General features: G+C 34.1%; 1 protein-coding gene across 2 annotated transcripts; it reads left to right on the top strand.

Moving 5' to 3' along the window:
• The first annotated feature begins 1,648 nt into the window (after positions 1-1,648).
• Positions 1,649-17,652, top strand: LOC115955324 (sulfate transporter 4.1, chloroplastic-like). 2 transcript variants are annotated; one of them, XM_031073415.1, is made up of 17 exons: positions 1,649-2,209; positions 3,244-3,292; positions 4,084-4,285; positions 4,802-4,970; positions 6,744-6,809; positions 6,894-7,001; positions 12,031-12,138; positions 12,238-12,303; positions 13,629-13,689; positions 13,857-13,984; positions 14,611-14,652; positions 14,861-14,977; positions 15,166-15,217; positions 15,732-15,870; positions 16,033-16,121; positions 16,837-16,913; positions 17,006-17,652. In XM_031073415.1, the coding sequence occupies exons 1-17, from the start codon at positions 1,862-1,864 to the stop codon at positions 17,321-17,323; spliced, it is 2,139 nt and encodes a 712-aa protein (XP_030929275.1). In that variant the 5' UTR covers positions 1,649-1,861; the 3' UTR covers positions 17,324-17,652. The 2 variants fall into 2 exon arrangements, with proteins under 2 accessions (XP_030929275.1, XP_030929276.1); XM_031073416.1 differs by having other exon boundaries at positions 2,176-2,209; positions 4,080-4,285.
• Positions 17,653-18,759: the final 1,107 nt, after the last annotated feature.

Below are 18,759 nucleotides of genomic sequence, written 5' to 3'. Positions count from 1 at the left end.
TCATCCAACGTTTATAATTTTCTCCTTTTTTTTTTTTTTTTTGAATTGGCCACAAGTTTTTTTTTTTAAATAATAGTTATCTATTTCATTTAAAGAAAAAAAAAAAAAATCACCCACATTTCATTGCCTTTCCATCCACTTTTTACTACTTATCAATTTTTTTATGAGATAATTTTTCTTTTTGTGATAACAGGTTTTAAAAAAAAAATTTTAATATACATTATCTCTAATTAGATATATATCTCACCAATTTCTATATAAAAGAAAGATATATCCTAGTAAAATTGTGTTCCATTTTAAAATCCCACTAACTTACATTTCTTACCCACTTATTTTTTTAGCATTAAAATAAAAAAAATTACTTATTAGTTTTCATGTACAAGGTTGGAAAAAATAGAAGTGTCTTCAAGGATTCAACACGCGTATGATTACGTACTCAGAGACTAGTGAAAAATATAAAAACTGTCAAAAGAATTAATTTTTTTTTTTTCGTAAAATATTTTTAAAAATTATATTCTAAACCAATGCCTTAAAGCCTTTGAGTATAGTTAACTTTTTCCTATTAACAAATTACAAATACCCACCCCTTTACTACTTTAGGTAATATTTTTGTTAGATTACCACTACCATAAACGAAAATCATATTGATCATTTGTGGTGGTAGCTTGATTCTAAAAAAAAAAATTAAAAAAAAAATTCACATGTAGCTTTGTTGTCAGTTGTCACGATTTGGGATGTAATTTTAGGAAAGTGGTACTACTAAGGTTTATGGGGTGGAGTTTCTTGTCACATTCACTGTCCCCATATAGAAGCGCGTATTAGGAACTTTCTTGCATCATCACCACATAGATGACAGAAGCCGATATTATTAGAAAATTATTGCCTTGGAAACTTCCCACGAGACAAAAGATAAATTGACAAATCGAAACTTTGAAATAAGGGAATTACAAGATATATATAAGTAATGTTATCACCAGTGGTTTATTAAATACAATAATATAATATTATATTAGTTAGGAAGATGATATGATATATTTTATAATTTAAAATTACGATAATGTTAGAAAAAAATAAAATAAACAAAAAACATTAATATCATATAATTGTAATGTGCATCATATAAAAGACACATCACAACGTACCAAATATCATCTAAGATTTTACCGTCTTTACTTTTATAACAAATACATATAATTGTAATAAAAAATTTAAGATTTTCACAATATGTTTATAACATATTTATAAAAATTATAGGTGATAGATTGTTATTGATTATAATTTGAACTCACTACTTGAGTTACTTTTTTGATTATCAATAATAGTCAGTAACTACATGTAACTTAAGATTTGTTGTAAAAAATATTATAAATATAGTATTAAAAACAAAATACGGTTAATTTGCTATTTTAGAAAAATTTTGACCCTATTTTATTGGAAATAAAAGAAATAGCCGTTAAAACAATTAATTATTTTATTTTCAATAAAATATTTTTCTGAGGACTAGATTAAATTGGCAAAGAGCCACTGTACAATATATATATATATATATATATATATATATATTAGCCATTGCAAAGAGAAGCAAACATGTCTAAATGCCAATTGATTTGCCGGTAAAACTAAAACTAAAGTAACCAAAAGTCTGGTTGTTGTAATAAACTTTGTCGTGTACATCATAAAAGCAAAAAGACCGGGACCATTCTCGCCCACCCAAAAATCCCAGACTCTCAAAAAGACGCAGCGAAGCGAGCCAACCACAGAGATATTTTTCGCTTTAATAGATACACCACAAACTCACACGGTCACACACACACTCTATCATATACAGTTACTAACTTACTATTATGCGCCGGTGGTGCGCATGGAGATAACGTACGCATCGCCCAGCGCTCCGAACCTCGCGGATTCCGGCGACTCGAATTCCAACAGTTCGATGGCGACGACGTTGACCCGACCCGTCAAGATCATTCCCTTGCTGCACCCGAACACGGCGAGTTCGAGTTCGGGTTCGGGCTCGGGCTCGGGTTCGGGTTCTTTTCTTAGCGCGCTTTTCTCGAAGTGGAAGACGAAGGTTCGGCGAATGAGTTGGCACAATTGGATCGAGCTCTTCCTCCCTTGTTACCGTTGGATTCGGACTTACAAATGGAGAGAGTACTTGCAGGTCGATCTCATGTCCGGTACCACCGTCGGCGTCATGCTCGTCCCGCAGGTGATCCTTCTCTCTCTCTCTCTCTCTTGTTCTTCTGAAATACTTTTTAGTTTCTGTTTGGATGATGAGAAAATCGAGGAAAAAGAAATTAGAGAGAGTTTCGTATTCAATTTCAACTAAGCTGGACTCTTGCTTCATGATCATTTTTTTTTTCTTTCCTGTGATTTCTCGGGAACCAAACGGAGTGTTTTATGATTTTCATCGTTTTGAACATGTTTGTTGTTGATTTGGTTGGTAGAGTTAAGCACTAAAATTTGTGTATTTTTTTTTTCCTGTTTGGTTGATGAGAAAATTGAAGGAAAAAGACAGAGGAGAGAATTTCGTATTGAATTTATTTTGTTCGGTCTCAGCTTAATTAAAGCTGGATTGTTCTTTATAATCCTTTTTTATTTATTGAGAATAATGAAATTACTGGAAATTATATTGCTTTTTTTTTTTCTCGGAATCCAAACGGAGTAGTATATGATTTTCATCGTTTTTGAGCACTTTAACTGTTGATGATTGGACAGATTTCTACGATTCAAGTCGGCGATTTTGTCCAAAGTCATATTCCACTTGTCATAATTGACGTTGAAATAAGTGAAAAGTTCATATGTTGGAAAATCAGAATTATTTATTTATTTATTTTTATTTTTTGGGTTTGATATGATATATGATATGGTTTAGGCTAATTTTCATAGGTATGGATGATTTTTCATAATTTATTTTTGCTTTTTTAAAATTAAGTTTTGATTACTGTTTATTCACTATTACAGACCCGTGTCAAAAGATTATGATGATGACTGTAATTTCTTTGTTTTTTTGAACGAAATGATGACTGTAATTTTTAAACTAATTATGGTTTAGAAAAGTTGGCACTGCTTTGACTTGAGATTTGGTTGGGATGTGTTAAGCACTTGGATTATTGTTGATTGGTTAGGCAAACCCGTGAAGCATCTTTATTTATTTTTTATTTTAAACTAATTTACTCACATATTTTAATTACATGTATTGGGTGCAAGTTCAATTTTTTGACTGTTTCTTGTGAATGACAGGCAATGTCTTATGCAAAATTAGCTGGGCTTGATCCAATATATGGACTTTGTAAGTGCATAACCAAATCTCATGTAACTAAAATTTATGAGTTTCTTTTTTATTGAGAGTATTGAGAAATATTGTCTTGAATTTTCTTTTCGTAAGTTACACATGTAAGCAATGGGTTTTGAATCTGGGACCTTACCCTCCACTTATTCTTATAAGAGGGAGAAATGCCATTTTAGCTATTACTCATTTGCAAGAAATATTGTCTTTATCCATTTTGGCAATTATATTCAGATGGTTTCAAGTTGGGGAGGTGAAAGAGTTAAAATCATGAGTAGAAAGATTATAATTTTTAAAGATGCAGCCAAGAGCTTTATAGCTTAGTGGCATTATTTGGTCTCTTTATGAGGAGAACCAAGGTTCAAATTCCCTCTCCCCCACTTGTTGTAACAGTTGAATTATCAATTTTTTTAAGATGTAAGAGGTGAGAGACATTAAAATTGAAAGGGTGAATGGTAAAAATAAGATCCATGTATCTGGCCTTGTTCAGTTTGAGTTGAGTTTATTAGAATGGAAAATACTTTCTGGTAAAATTGTAAAGTTTTGAACTTTGATATTTGATTTGGCTCTACTGTACTTCTACTTGATGATGCACTGACAGTTTTGCATATTTGGCATACATTAATTATGATTAAATTTTCATACAGAAAATTGTTATTTTATCATACCTCATTACTTTACATCTATAAAAAAAAATACCTTAGTACTTCACATAAATATCTGAATTGTGTCCTTATATCTATATCATATCTGCTTATTTAATTTTGGGATTGTGACTTGATTTTGTAAGGCAGACTCTGGTTTTGTGCCTTTATTTGTGTACGCCATCTTTGGGTCATCTCGTCAGCTTGCAGTTGGTCCTGTGGCTCTGGTTTCTCTCCTGGTCTCCAATGTCTTAGGTGGAATTGTTGATTCATCTGATGAGTTATACACAGAACTTGCAATATTATTGGCGCTTATGGTTGGGATACTGGAATGCATAATGGGGCTCTTAAGGTTCTGCTTATCATTCTCTTCATGGAATAAGTTACAGCATTAAATTTGTGCTGAATTTGTTGACTATTTTGTTCATATATAACAATATATCTTATACACCAATTTTGATTCTTTGCTTGTGTGGGTCATGATATTACCAAACATAATTCTTAAGCTGTATAATGACCTTTTTTATCTCATGAGGAGGAACATTTGGAGTTTAGAGAATCTTTGTTAGATAGATGGCATTTTCTAAATTTGTTTGTATTATATTATTACATAAACCGACCACTAAGCATCCAGCTTGTCTTTTCTTTTTTTAACAGTGAGGCAGGGGTTGAGGATTTGCATGGTTCCTAACCTTTGTTATTTGAGATTTAGTTTTTATTTTTTTGATAAACACATTTAGTTTTTCTTAAGAACAAATAGTTGTTATAATAATAGCTATTCTCCAATTTTCTGATTTATTTTAATAAATATACACTCTGATATTTTGATGCCTTTTATAACTAATGCATCTATTCTTTGAACTTTCAGGCTGGGGTGGCTTATTCGTTTCATCAGCCACTCTGTAATTTCTGGCTTTACAAGTGCTTCAGCTGTTGTAATTGCCCTATCTCAAGCAAAATACTTTCTGGGCTATGATATAGTACGGAGTAGCAAGATTGTGCCATTGATTGAGAGTATCATAGCTGGAGCAGATGGGGTATGCTTTGGATGCGGTGGTATACCCTTTGCATATTAGTTTATTCATATCTCTGCATCTTCAGTAGAAATGTTGATTTTGCCCTTTTCTTTGATTAAATACTTTATGAGTTGGTTTATACTAACTACTAACAAGTTGATACCAGAGTTCAAATAGAAAGTTTAAAGTTCTGCATGTTCTATTGAGTGAAATCGTATATTTCTATTTGTAAGATTTATTTAACACAAACGATTTAAAAATTTCAGTACCTTTTCTGTACATATTTGCTCTTTTGTAGAAGAATGTACTAGATTAGAGACAATGTATAATTGAAGAAAACCATTGCAGTCATTGGTTTGTAAACCAATAGAAGGCCGTCAAAAATTTGAGATTATATATATAGATAGGTTCAAGTTACATCTGGTGTAAGATCTAGCGGTAAAAAAAAAAAACTCATTATTGCTGATTACCACCTCATTTATTATCTCCCTATTTACATTTCCATACCTGTCTCTACTCTCAAAACGTGCTTACATTGTCTCTCTAGCCTCATCTGCTCTCTCCTCTTATGCACCCTTTCATGGCCCAAATTTGAATCTTTCTCCTTCACCGCTCCCGACGCAAATTCCACCTCCACAGCCATAGGGTGGGTCACTGATAGTGAAAAAAGCTGCTGCTGCCCAACATTAATAATAGACATTGTTAAATTTTTTATGGGACTCAAAAGCTTTCAATTTTTATTATTGTTACCACACATACACTTCTTAAAAAGATCTAAAGCTCTTTTTTGGTTGTGACAAGTGACAATTTAACAATGTCTAAGATGGAAACAACAAAGGCAGAAAGTCCATAGAGAGCTACAAAATGTGGAAGGCTAGAACCTCAAACCTTTTACAAATTAAATTGCTACGTGTAACACCAAAACAAGAATGCACAACCAGAAAAGAGCTTTAGATCTTTTTAAGAAGTGTATGTGTGGTATCAATAATAAAAATTGAAAGCTTTTATGTCCCATAAAAAATTTAACAATGTCTATTAGCCTTTTTAGTATCAAGAAAGGAAAACCCACAAACCTTATAGAAGGTAATATTGGTGTCTGGTGGTTGTGGCTTTTTTTGCCATCGGTAACGCACCCTATGGCCATGGAGGTGGAATTTGTGTTGGGGGCAGTGGAGGAGAAAGATTCAGATTTGGGCCATGAGAGGGTACATAGGAGGAGAGAGCAGATGATGCTAGAGAGAGAATGTGAGAATGTTTTGGGAGTAGAGCCAGGTATGGAAATTCATAAATAAGGGATAATAAATGAGGCGGTAACCAGCATTAATGAGTTCCCTTTTTTGACCATTAGATCTACTTAAATCTAATGGTGTAGAAAAGGTGCAACTCTAACCCATCTCATTTATATATATATATATATATATATGTATATATATTTTGCCTAAGATGAGATGTGGAGGCTTTCAGGAAAAGCTTGGATGTAAGGCAAATCAGGTCAAACCTAGTTTTTGACTTTAAAAGTTGTAGTAGAAGTTGGTTTGAAATATGAAATTACAAAATAGGAAGCGAAACTGAGTTGAAAAAAGGGAAAATGGGTGTAATTTACTTTATGGTTAGTTTCCATCAGTACCTTGGCAACTTCACTCTGCAATATTATCTAACTAACCATGGTAGCCATTCAATATGCATAACTGAATATTTCCCATGCTAAGGTATTCATTTGACAGTCATCTAAGTTGCCTGTTATATTCACTTATCAATTCCTTTTTTAACTACAACAGGTTTTTCCTTTTGTAGTTTTCATGGCCCCCTTTTGTAATGGGATCCATCATTCTTGCGATACTTGTGATCATGAAGCACCTGGTATGAGTTTATTATTGTCTTTGTTTTGAAGGAAGATTAGTCTTCAACAGGAATTTACTTATGATTTTGGTATTTCATGTGTAGGGAAAATCAAGGAAGTACTTGCGATTCCTTAGAGCTGCAGGTCCCCTCACAGCAGTCGTTTTGGGTACAACTTTCGTGAAAATATTTCATCCAGCTTCCATATCTTTGGTGAGAATGGCATATATTAGACTCACTTTTAATCTTTAGGTATTGAATCTAGTAAATGGTCATGGATCTAGAATAATGAACTAAAGACTACATTTTATGTTTGCTCACGTAATGTCAACCAGAAATTAGCATTCACCAATCCACCATCAAAAAATAATCTGCTAAACATCTATGAAATTTTCATCTACATAATTTGGATCAAAATTGACTAGATAATTAGAAGTTCAGATTCCTTTTTTCCTACAGAAACATATCTTTCACTTCTTTTCCAACATGATGAAATTGTATTTTCTAGAGCTTAATTTTAGGGATAATGTCTAACATGCTACAACATTTCACTTGTAATTATTGGTTATCAAAAAATGAAAATAAATAAAATAAATTTTTACAGGGAACCAAGCACAGATTAATATCGAAGAACGATTTTTAAGGAGCTTTAGCTCAAATGTTACTTTCTCCTTCCATAAAGAAGAGATTACAGTGAGGTCATGGTTCAAAACCTATTGAGTGATGTGTAATTAGCAATTACCAATGAAATATTGAAGAGTCAATTGTAGAAATTATCTTTTCATTGATTAGCTTTTGGAATTGAAAAATTGGAATTTACGACTATTTGATGGGTTTATTAAATTGATTCTTGAAACTATAATTTTAGTCCACTAGACCCGTAAAAGTGGGAGCTTTGTGTACTGAGTACCTCCTTGTTTTTAGTGATGTTAAATAACTTTGTATGGTGATTAAACCACATCTAATAGCAAATGTGTTTTATGAAGAATACGATGAATGGTTGTATTTTTTATTTAGAAACTTACATTGTTGCATCTACTACATTGTTTTTGTGAATTTATCAAACTATCACTTGATTCCAAAAGCTTAAACTGTTAGTAAATGGTAAATTAATTATTTAACTATTATTTGAACACACCCTTTGACTAGTCCTTATAAGTGTGGCTCAAGACATGAGATTTTTAACTTTTTATATGGGAAATAGAGTGGAGATAGTTCCAACTTAGGACTACTTCTGATACTATGATAAATTATCACTTATCCTAAAAGTTTAAGCTGGTAGGAAAGAGTTAAGTTAATCATTTAACCATTATTCTAACAATATCATTATACAGGGAATTGAAAAGGCTTGGAAAAGAAGAACCATTTTGGGTCTCTAGTTTCATCACAATGTGTTGATTAGATAAACTAGATGTCAAAAGTTATAATTAAGTTTAAGCTGGTAGGAAAGAGTTAAGTTAATCATTTAACCATTATTCTAACAATATCATTATACAGGGAATTGAAAAGGCTTGGAAAAGAAGAACCATTTTGGGTCTCTAGTTTCATCACAATGTGTTGATTAGATAAACTAGATGTCAAAAGTTATAATTAAACGAATTTTATTACACCGGCACTAGAACTTTAATATGAGCTATATAAAGATGTGTCTCAAAGGGTACTCCCTCGTGTTGTTTCTGACCATTGCCCTCTTTTGGTGGTGGCCGGTAGTGTTAATAAAGGTCGTAGTGCCTTTAAGTTTGAGAATATGTGGTTGAAAGAAGAAGGTTTTGTAGAGAGGGTTTGGCAATGGTGGAATGGGTATTGCTTTGTAGGTACTCCAAGCTTTATTTTGGCTCGTAAATTAAAAGCTCTAAAAGAAGATTTGAAAAAGTGGAATAAGGAGGAATTTGGGGATCTGTCTTTTAGGAAGAAATGTCTTTTATCTGAATTGTTGGGTTTGGATGCTAGGGAGGACTTGTTAGGCCTTTCTCAGGAGGATCAAACTAGGCGATGTTAGATTAAAAGTGAGGTTGCCCATCTTGCCTCTCTGAAGGAGATCTATTGGAGACAAAAATCCCGGATATTATTTGTGAAGGAGGAGGACAATAATACTCGTTTTTTTCATCGGGTTGCTAACTCCCATAGAAGAACTAACCATATTCGGGGTATAGAGGTGGATGGTGTTCTCTATGAGGATGAGGAAGTGGTGCGGTCTAAGGTGGTTCAGTTTTATCGGAGTTTGTACACTGAGTCAGACACTTGGCGCCCTTCAATGGATGGTTTAGAGTTTGCTTGTATTGAGGAGGATGAGTGACTTGTTCTAGAGAGGGATTTTTCTAAGGAGGAAGTAGTTAAGGTTCTTCAAGAGATGGAGGGTGATAAAGCCCCAGGTCCTGATGGTTTTACTATGACATTTTTTCAAAAATGCTAGAAAGTAGTGGAATCAGATGTTATGGCATTTTTTGATCATTTCCATAGGAGCTCAAAGTTTGAACGGTTTCTCAATGCTTCTTTTCTTTCTTTGATTCCCAAGAAGAATAATGCTTTGAAAATCAAAGATTTTCGGCCGATCAGTTTAGTGGGTAGTGTGTATAAGCTATTGTCTAAAGTTTTGGCTAACAGATTGAGGTTGGTGTTGGATAAACTCATTTCGGAGCCACAAAATTCTTTTGTTGGTGGCAGGCAGATTTTGGACTCAGTGCTTATTGCTAACGAATGTTTAGACAGTAGACTGAAGTGTCGTGCTCCAGGGGTGGTGTGTAAGTTAGACATCGAGAAAGCTTATGATCATGTGAATTGGGACTCTTTGTTTTATCTGTTGGAGAGGATGGGTTTTGGGGGTAGATGGAGGAGTTGGCTAAAGACTTGCATCACTACCGTTCGTTTCTCAGTTTTGGTTAATGGATCTCCTACTGGTTTCTTTGGTAGCTCTAGAGGTCTAAGACAAGATGACCCACTGTCATCCCTCCTATTCCTTTTGATCATGGAGGTTTTAAGTCGTATCCTGAAGAAAACTGAGGAAGGTGGTCTCATTCAAGGTTTTCATGTGGGTCCTAATAATCATATTGGTATTCCTATTTCTCACCTATTATTTGTTGATGATACTATTCTTTTTTGCGATGCTTTTAGAGAGCAGATCTTTTCCATTAGGTTGGTTTTGACCTGTTTTCAAGCTTTCACTGGTTTAAAGGTGAATGTGGGGAAAAGTGAGATTGTCCCTATTGGGGAGGTGAGCAATATCCACTCTTTGGCTAATATTCTTTAGTGCAGGGTGGGCAGTTTGCCTATAATTTACTTGGGTATGCCACTGGGTTCTTTGTATAAAACAGCCGCTATTTGGAATCCGATTCTTGAGAGGTTCAGGTTGGAAGCGGCTTTATTTGTCAAAGGGTGGTAGACTCACTTTGTTGAAAAGTACCCTTTCAAGCCTTCCGACTTATTATCTTTCCCTTTTTACCATCTCTAAAGCTGTGGCGACTAGATTGGAATGTATTTAGAGGAATTTTTTGTGGGGTTCTTCAGTTGAGTGTTTCAAATATCCATTGGTGGCTTAGGAAAAGGTTTGTTTATCGCGCGAGTTGGGTGGTTTGGGAATTCGGAATTTGGCCTTTTTTAATTAGGCCCTATTAGGGAAATGGCTTTGGAGGTTTGGCCATGAAATCACTCATCTATGGCGGAGGGTCATAGCCATAAAATATGGGGAGGGGAAAGGGGGTTGGTGCTCTAGAGTTTGCAGAAGGGCTTATGGTTGTGGTTTATGGCGGAGTATTAGTGAAGGGTGGGAAAGTTTTGCTAAGCATTTATCTTTTGTTGTGGGGGATGACTCTCGTATTCTTTTTTGGCATGACAAATGGATTGGGGATGTCCCTCTTAAAATTCTTTATCCCTAGTTATTTTTGTGTTCTGCCAATAAAGAAGCCTATGTTTCTGAAGTGTTAAGCCCTGCAGTGAGTGATAACGACAGAGTGTGGAGTTTAAGCTTTTTTAGGGATTTCAATGATTGGGAGTTAGCGGCTTCTTATTCCCTTCTTCATTTCATCCAAACCCGGATTCCTAGGGGTGATGGGGGTGACAGGCTTCGTTGGGGTCTTAATGGAAGTGGGAAGTTTGACATTCGGTCTTTTTATCATAAGATTCGAAACGCAGCTCCTTCCACTTTCCCTTGGTAGGGCATTTGGAAAGTCAAGGTTCCTAAAAGGGTGGCTTTTTTCATGTGGACAGCAGCTCATGGTCAGATTCTAACCTTGGATAACCTTATGCTTCGTGGTTGCCCTTTGGCGAATCGTTGTTGTATGTGCTGTTGTAATGAAGAATCTGTGGATCACCTGTTACTTTTTTGTCCGATAGCTCATTCTTTGTGGACTTATATGCTTCGGTTGTTTGGGATCGATTAGGTCATGCCAGGTTCAGTAGCAGACTTATTATTTTGTTGGTACCATTGGCTTGGGAAGCATAGTTCCGATATTTGGAATTTGGTTCCAGGCGGTTTAATGTGGACTATTTGGACTGAACGAAATCGGTGTTCTTTTGAGGATAAGGGGAAAACTGTGGTTCAGTTATTAGATTTGTGCCAACGGACCCTCTTTGATTGGTCTCGGTGTTGGGGTTTTTTGAATTGTTTTACCCTTATGGAATTCCTTTCGTCTATTAGTTTTTCTTAGTGGCTGCTTGTGTCTTTTTGTTCACTACCATAAACCTTTTGTATTCTCATGTCTTTTCCCTTATTAGTATTATTTTCTTCTTATCAAAAAAAAAATGTCATTATGATACTTTCTGAGATAATAGTATGCATGTACAAGTGTGCTGGAGATAGGGAGAAAACAGAACCCCAAACTTCTGCTTATAAACATGCATTTGCTTTCACTTTAGTATTAAAACAAGTAATAATTTTTTCCTCTGATCATTCAAAGCTTCTATTGTATCCTCTACAAGTTGTGGAGAAAAATTAACTAAAATATAATTTTGGCAAAGAATGCATTGAGTATGAGAAGCACCTACGTCAATATGCAATCTGTTCACAGAGGTTTGAGATGGAAAATGGATGTTTTTGGAGAGAAGAAGTGGAGGGATTGGAATCCAAACCAATAACGTAAACTTGTGGAAAACAGAAATCTTAAGTTAAAATTGCTTGTCAATTATTCATATATGTTTTGTATGTTCCATTTAGTTGTCTTTATGTTCTTTCATGAAAGATGTGTCCTATATAACTTAGGCATATATTTTTAACATGACTGATAAAAGATTCTTGGTGCTGTTTTAGGTAGGAGATATACCTCAGGGCCTTCCAAAATTTTCTATACCTAAAAGTTTTGGGTATGCATTGTCTTTGATTCCTACTGCAGCTCTCATAACTGGTGTAGCTATACTGGTAAGACAAGTTATGTTAATTATTACTCCTGTAATATTTTAGTTTTATTACTACTGTATTTACAAATATATATATACATATTTTTTTATTGAAATCTAGGAATCTGTGGGGATTGCAAAAGCATTAGCAGCAAAGAATGGGTATGAGTTGGATTCAAATCAAGAGGTAATGCTTCTAAAAAAAAAAAAATGAAAATGGAAATGTTGTGTGCCTGTGTCTTTGGTGCATGACTTTTTTTTCAAAATATTTGCTGGCTTAAGCATGAAGGTCTGCACACTGTGTGGGTGTGCATGTGTGTGTCTTTGGTGCATGACTTTTTTTTTCCTAAATATTTGCCGGCTTAAGCATGAAGGTCTGCACATTGTGTGGGTGTGCATTTGTATGTGTTTGTGCGTGCATCCAACTTGGATAATGTTAAATATTGCATGACATTCTTTTCAAAATAATTTGTTGGCTTAATCATGACGTCATTACTGTGAAGCATATACAAACAAACTTATTCCTTCCAAAGAAAAAAAGAAAAAAACAGAAACATGCTCGTGTTCTGCTTTTTATAGCAGTATAATATCTAATTTTTCCATGGGGTTTTCAAACATTTGTTGCATGAACCATTTGGAACCATTTGGAACAATTGGGGCTCAAATCTTAACTTTTGAAAGCATGCTTTTATTTAATCTTCATGGTAAATTTTTGTTTTTGAAGCATGTCCTTGCTATGTTTCATGTGGTTGAATAATTTTATTGGTTAATAGGAATGAAGTTTTAACTACAAATATGTAAGTAGATGCTCATATTACAAGAATGATGTCAACATTGTGTTCTATTTTTCTACTACTTGCGTAATGAGCTAAAAAGGGGTGACAACATTGAATTGGGGACTGAAGTTTCAGCAATAGATAAATTTTTCATCAGTGGGATTAACGGACTGAATACCTGGTCTCTTTGTTATGACAATGAACTTCTCTTTCTTCATAAAAAGTACCATTTTTTTATTCTCTGCATCTTTTACTACAGATCTCCCATTTTTTTTGTTTGTTTGTTTTGTTTTTTTTTCCCCCACTTTTGCCCCAATAAATTAAAATGAGAAGTTTCAAATAAGAATAGTTGTGGATGCACTGAAATTGGTATCATGAACTTGTTTATCATATGGTGCTTTGGATATCAATGTGCTACATATTAACCATTTTTAATTCATAGGAATGCATTACTCAACGTAATAAAAGATGATAAAGATATGAACTTTGTATTTGCATTGGTTATGGAAGTTTGCATACTAAACATTATTATTTATTTTAAAAATGAATGCTGTATTGTGTGCGCATGGGTGCATTCCCAGGGGAGAAAAAGGGGGGGGGGGGTGGCCGTGGAGGGAAGAACTGGGTTGTGAAAGGTCTTTTATGATGGTAATTAGTATTTTTAGTAATAGGACATTATGTAATCATTATTTTGAGCAAAGAAATTTCTAATAAATCTTCTATCTGTTTGAAACAGTTGTTTGGTCTTGGAGTAGCCAACGTTATTGGTTCATTCTTTTCATCATACCCCACCACAGGTGATACTTCTGTGAGGTTCTAAGAGCTGCAAACATGAGTCCGAGATTAAAAATTAACTGAATGTTGACAGAAATTATCCATTTCATTTTTTTTGTAATTCTTTTATAACAAATTTTTTGATATAATGTCCTGTTTATAAAAGTATGTTCATGTATTTTGAATGCAGGTTCCTTTTCCAGGTCTGCTGTGAATCATGAAAGTGGAGCAAAAACTGGCTTAGCTGGAATTGTTACAGCAATCATAATGGGCTGTGCCCTTTTATTTTTGACTCCATTGTTTGAATATATACCCCAGGTTTGTTTCTACTATAATACATTTCTTTTCTCAGTTGGGATTGTAAGTTGTAAATTCCACTTGATAGCATATTCCACCATATCTTCTCCTATAATGGAACAAAATAGTTTGCTTATTAAATTATCAGTGGATTGTTATAGAATCCAAAAAGATGAGGGAGAGTCGCTTGAGATGGTTTGGTAATGTTCAAAGGAGTGCGAGTAATGAACTGGTAAGAGAGTGAGTCGATCCAAGTTGAGGGAACGAAAAAAGGTAGAGGAAGGCCAAAAATAACATTAGTAGAAGTAATTAAAAAGACATGTCAACTAGGGGAGTAACAAAAAGCATGACTTTAAATAGGATAGAATGGAGAAAAAGAATTCATATGGCCTACCAAATCTACTTTGTCAAGGATCCATAGCCGACCCCAAATTTTGGTACTAAGGCTTATTGTTGTTATTCTATTGTTATAGAATCTGTGGCCTAGTGAAGTATTTTATAAAACATGAGATCATACCTTCACTGCTGGTTTCTGGGTTTTTATGTATTTATCTATTTATTTTATAAATCTACTCTTACTTTCAAACTTTTAAGGAGTGCTTTATTTGGAATATTAACTGTGGGATCTGTGTTCTCTGTGATCTCAGTGTGTTCTCGCTGCCATTGTGATCTCTGCTGTAATGGGTCTGGTGAGTATTCTATAATTCCATGCTAAGGATGTTTATTGATGAGGGTGTTTACATCATCAGTTTCCTTTTTTTTTTTTTTTTTTGGTTAGACATTGAATGTAGTGTTTTGCAGTATGTGTTGACATTCTTCAAGACTAGAACTGGTTACCACCAGTTACCATGTTCAGATCACAACTCTTTACTTTTTTGTTTGGATGTATTATTCCAGGTGGATTATAATGAGGCTATTTTTTTATGGCGAGTAGATAAGAAAGATTTTCTTCTTTGGACCATTACTTGCATTACAACATTGTTCCTTGGTATTGAGATTGGTGTCCTTGTTGGGGTGAGTACTTGAAGCAGTTTGCTATGTTAGTTTGTAACAATCTGGCGATATTTGAATTAGTGTAACCTAGAGAAGGCTGGTAAATATACCTTATATAAAAGCGGGTTTGTATTGCACGATTGTCTCTATGAACCTGGAAAAAATACATCTTTAGTCTTAACGATTTTAAAATGTTTTTGAAACTGTAGGTTGGTGCTTCGCTTGCTTTTGTTATCCATGAATCAGCAAATCCACATATTGGTAAGTGGCTTTATTTTATCATGGGTCTATGCGTATTTTACACGAGCCATGGTGCTCCTTTTATTAGAGCATATTATGCATATGCTTGCTTTGTGTTTTTAATATGTGGTATAGTCAGTATTCATTATTGTTGTTGTCTTTTTATTTCTATAAATTTAATTTTTGATATTTTTGTTGATCAAGCCTTCTACTCTTTGTTATCAACTGCAGCAATCTTATTTCTCATTTCTTGTTAGCAGCTTCTTAAATTTACATCCTCATGTTTTTAATAAACATTGTTGAGTCAGATTTCTTAACCACTTCCTTCTCTGTCCAAAAGACATAATTCCTTAGGGGCCTCTGGTTCTGGAAAGTTTGTTTCCCTAGTTTGTGTGTTTGGTATATAAATAAAGCTGGAGCTCAATGCTGGCATAGTTTCTGTTTGCAATTGTATTTAGCTTCAATTTTGAATACTCTGAACTCAGGTATACTGATACCTGAAATCTTCTAAGTTTTATTTTGGGGTGCATTGCAGCTGTCTTGGGCCGTCTTCCTGGCACCACTGTTTATAGAAACAGTAAACAGTATCCTGAAGCATATACATACAATGGAATTGTGATTGTTCGGATTGATGCTCCTATATATTTTGCAAATATTAGTTACATAAAAGACAGGTAAAGAATCATGCTTTCTTATATTGATCAAATTCGATAACACTGGCTTTCCCATTGTACTTGTGTTAATTCATATTTGCTTATATCACAGTTGAGTAGTGGTTGCCAATTTCTCTAAGTTAAAAAAATTAGTATTTAAGCCAATCATATGTTCTCTGTCAGGCTACGGGAATATGAAGTTGATGTTGATAGATCTACCAGTCGTGGGCCAGAAGTTGAAAGAATTTATTTTGTCATTATAGAGTTGGCACGTAAGTCTTTACTCATCGGCTTTACGTTCTATTAGATTTTAGTCATATCCACTGTAAAGATGTTAGATGTATTCTGTATTTTCCCTTTTTTTTTGGTAAGAATATTTCATATTATGCTAAAAAAAATAAGTGTTTATATTTTTCAACTCTTTATTGAAGCCAAAAAAGAAGAAGAAACTCTTTATTGAAGCAAGAAATATTCGCTGTTGAAGGAAAGAGTTGAAAATGGTTTATATAAACTATACAATTTTTTGATTTAATTGCTTCCATCTGAAGTTCTGTTTTACATGTGATCCTCTAAAGCTTTTAATTGCTTCCTCTAAAGCTTTTATTTGTTGGGTGGTTTCCTATACTGCAAAATTCACAAGATCTTTTTACGTCATGAAGTTAATTAGTTCCTCAATAAAAACCGCATGCTAGTAATGTGGTTCATATGAAGGTTACAGTACCAGCATAGTCTCAGATGCTTAATGCTTGGAAATTTTTAATGATGTGACTAGATATTAATTATTATGAGTTGTTAACATAAATAATTTTCTATTACGAATACCTTGGATTGTCCTCCCTCATTGATTGCCAGTTCAAAGTGAGTTATGGACAGTATAAACTCTTTTATCTTCCTTAGTCTCCACTATGCCTACCAAATTTGCTCACATAATTCATCAAAATTAGGTTCCTATATTTACATTCCAAAATTTTCTTATTGTTATTGCAGCTGTGACATATATAGACTCCAGTGCTGTTCAGGCTTTGAAGGACTTGTATCAGGAGTACAAATTACGGGACATCCAGGTTCAGTGCCCCTCTTGTTGAACTTTATAAATGTTTTCTTTTGGAATCTCTTGATACCATAATGTCATTGGCTGCATCTTGGATCTTTGCAGATTGCCATTTCCAATCCAAACCGCGAAGTTCTGCTCACCTTATCTAGATCTGGTGTTGTAGAGCTGATTGGTAAAGAGTGGTACTTCGTGAGAGTGCATGATGCTGTTCAAGTATGCCTTCAGCATGTTCAGAGCTTAAAAGAAACGTCTAAGACACCAGGTCCTTTACTTGATGATAAGCCGACCTTGTTTCAGAGGTTATTGAGACAGAGAGGGGAGGATGTGTCAGTTTCTGTTTTGGAGTCGGGCAGCCAAAATCCTTTAACTTCGAAGGACAGTGACCCTCAATTGGAGCCATTGTTATCTCGGAAGTCATGAGAATTGCTTGATTAATCAAATATAAATAATGCCAATATTTTTGCAAGGCAGTGCTTGTAATTGGTATGATCAGATTTTTAGATTGTTTCTTGTAATTAGGCTCTTTTGTTGTAAAGTGTAATACAAACAACTGTGTATGAACTTCAACCCTTAGATATAGAGAGGGATTGGGGAAGGGGAGGCTACCATAGTGTGTAGCTCTTTAGAATTCTTGTATGTAATTCACATTTGTCTAGGTTGCATTGCTCCTCTCCCATCTGTATGTGCTTTTATGAATGCAAGGTTTGTATTTCACATTCAAAATAAGCCTCATTTACGAAATGTTTGAGCACAACTATGTTCAAAAATTTCAAATCTAGAGTCTTTTTTTTTTTTGCCTCCAACATTCTCTTGTTTCATTTTATCTTTGTTTCAGGCCAATTGAGATCTTATTGCTCGGTGGATTACAGGCAATCGAGGAACTACGGCATTGCTTTCCCTGGATTCATGCCATACCAAGATTTTATACTAGCATTTTAGAGTGGATAATGATTGACAACTTAAAAAGAAACGGTTGTCAAGGTTATTGGAAGTATGCTCAAATCAAAGAGGTTAATTTGGATGTGGAAGCGTATTTGTGTTTCAGTTTCTAAACATTTGATTTGACTTTGGAGAAAATGAAAAATGAACTGTTTTGATGATTTGGCCTTACACTAGACCGAAAATTTTAATAATTAAAAAAAAAAAAAATAGCACATAATTTTTATTTTGTTGCAATTGAGACATATTTGCTCTTATGTATCTCGGATGATTTGATTGTAACCTGATGATTTGATTGCTTTTCTGCTGTTTTATTGTTACCAGCAAAGTAGAATGGACATCCACAAGCCCAATCTATTTTGAACTTCTATATAGACATCAAAATTCAAATCATTGGGTGCATTTAATATTAATCACGGCTGAGATTGACGACAATAAGCACACCCTTCATCAAACCTTTCTCACGCTGCGCATGACTATAAGTTGAAAATCTAAAGACAGAATGTCAAGTATTGGCCCTACGTAAAGTATAAACATCAATCTTAACGTAATGTCTTGATATAGTCCTATAAGCTAGAACGTATATATATGGAGAGACTCTATTTGCATGTTTTCGTAGATTATATAAGTAAAAATACATAAAAAGATAAGATTTGAAAGGAAAAAATCTACTTAAAAATAGGGGATAATCCTATTGATGAAAAAATGAGAAAGAGTTGTTTGAAGTAGTTTGGTCATGCTCGAAGTTGAGGGAACAAAAAAAGGTAGAGGAAGACAAAAATAAGATAAGTAAAATAATAAAAAAAGACATCAATTAAAGAAGTGATAAAGAGTATAACTTTAAGTAGAAAAGAATGCTTCCCTAAAAAAAAAAAAAAAAAATGTAGAATAGAATGCCTTTCTCAAAAAAAAAAAAA

The sequence above is a fragment of the Quercus lobata genome, chromosome 8 (genome assembly GCF_001633185.2).
Source record: "Quercus lobata isolate SW786 chromosome 8, ValleyOak3.0 Primary Assembly, whole genome shotgun sequence".
NCBI lineage: Eukaryota > Viridiplantae > Streptophyta > Magnoliopsida > Fagales > Fagaceae > Quercus > Quercus lobata.
The sequence above is the reverse complement of the archived record's forward strand: the minus strand, read 5'-3'. Positions and strand labels throughout refer to the sequence as shown.

What these genes read in the sequence shown, in the direction of transcription:
- LOC115955324 (XM_031073415.1), top strand. Translation starts at nt 1,862, where the DNA reads ATGGAGATAACGTACGCATCGCCCAGCGCTCCGAACCTCGCGGATTCC. An exon ending in GCGTCATGCTCGTCCCGCAG is followed by an intron (nt 2,210 to 3,243) that starts GTGATCCTTCTC and finishes TGTGAATGACAG; the next exon opens with GCAATGTCTTATGCAAAATT. An exon ending in TGCATAATGGGGCTCTTAAG is followed by an intron (nt 4,286 to 4,801) that starts GTTCTGCTTATC and finishes TTGAACTTTCAG; the next exon opens with GCTGGGGTGGCTTATTCGTT.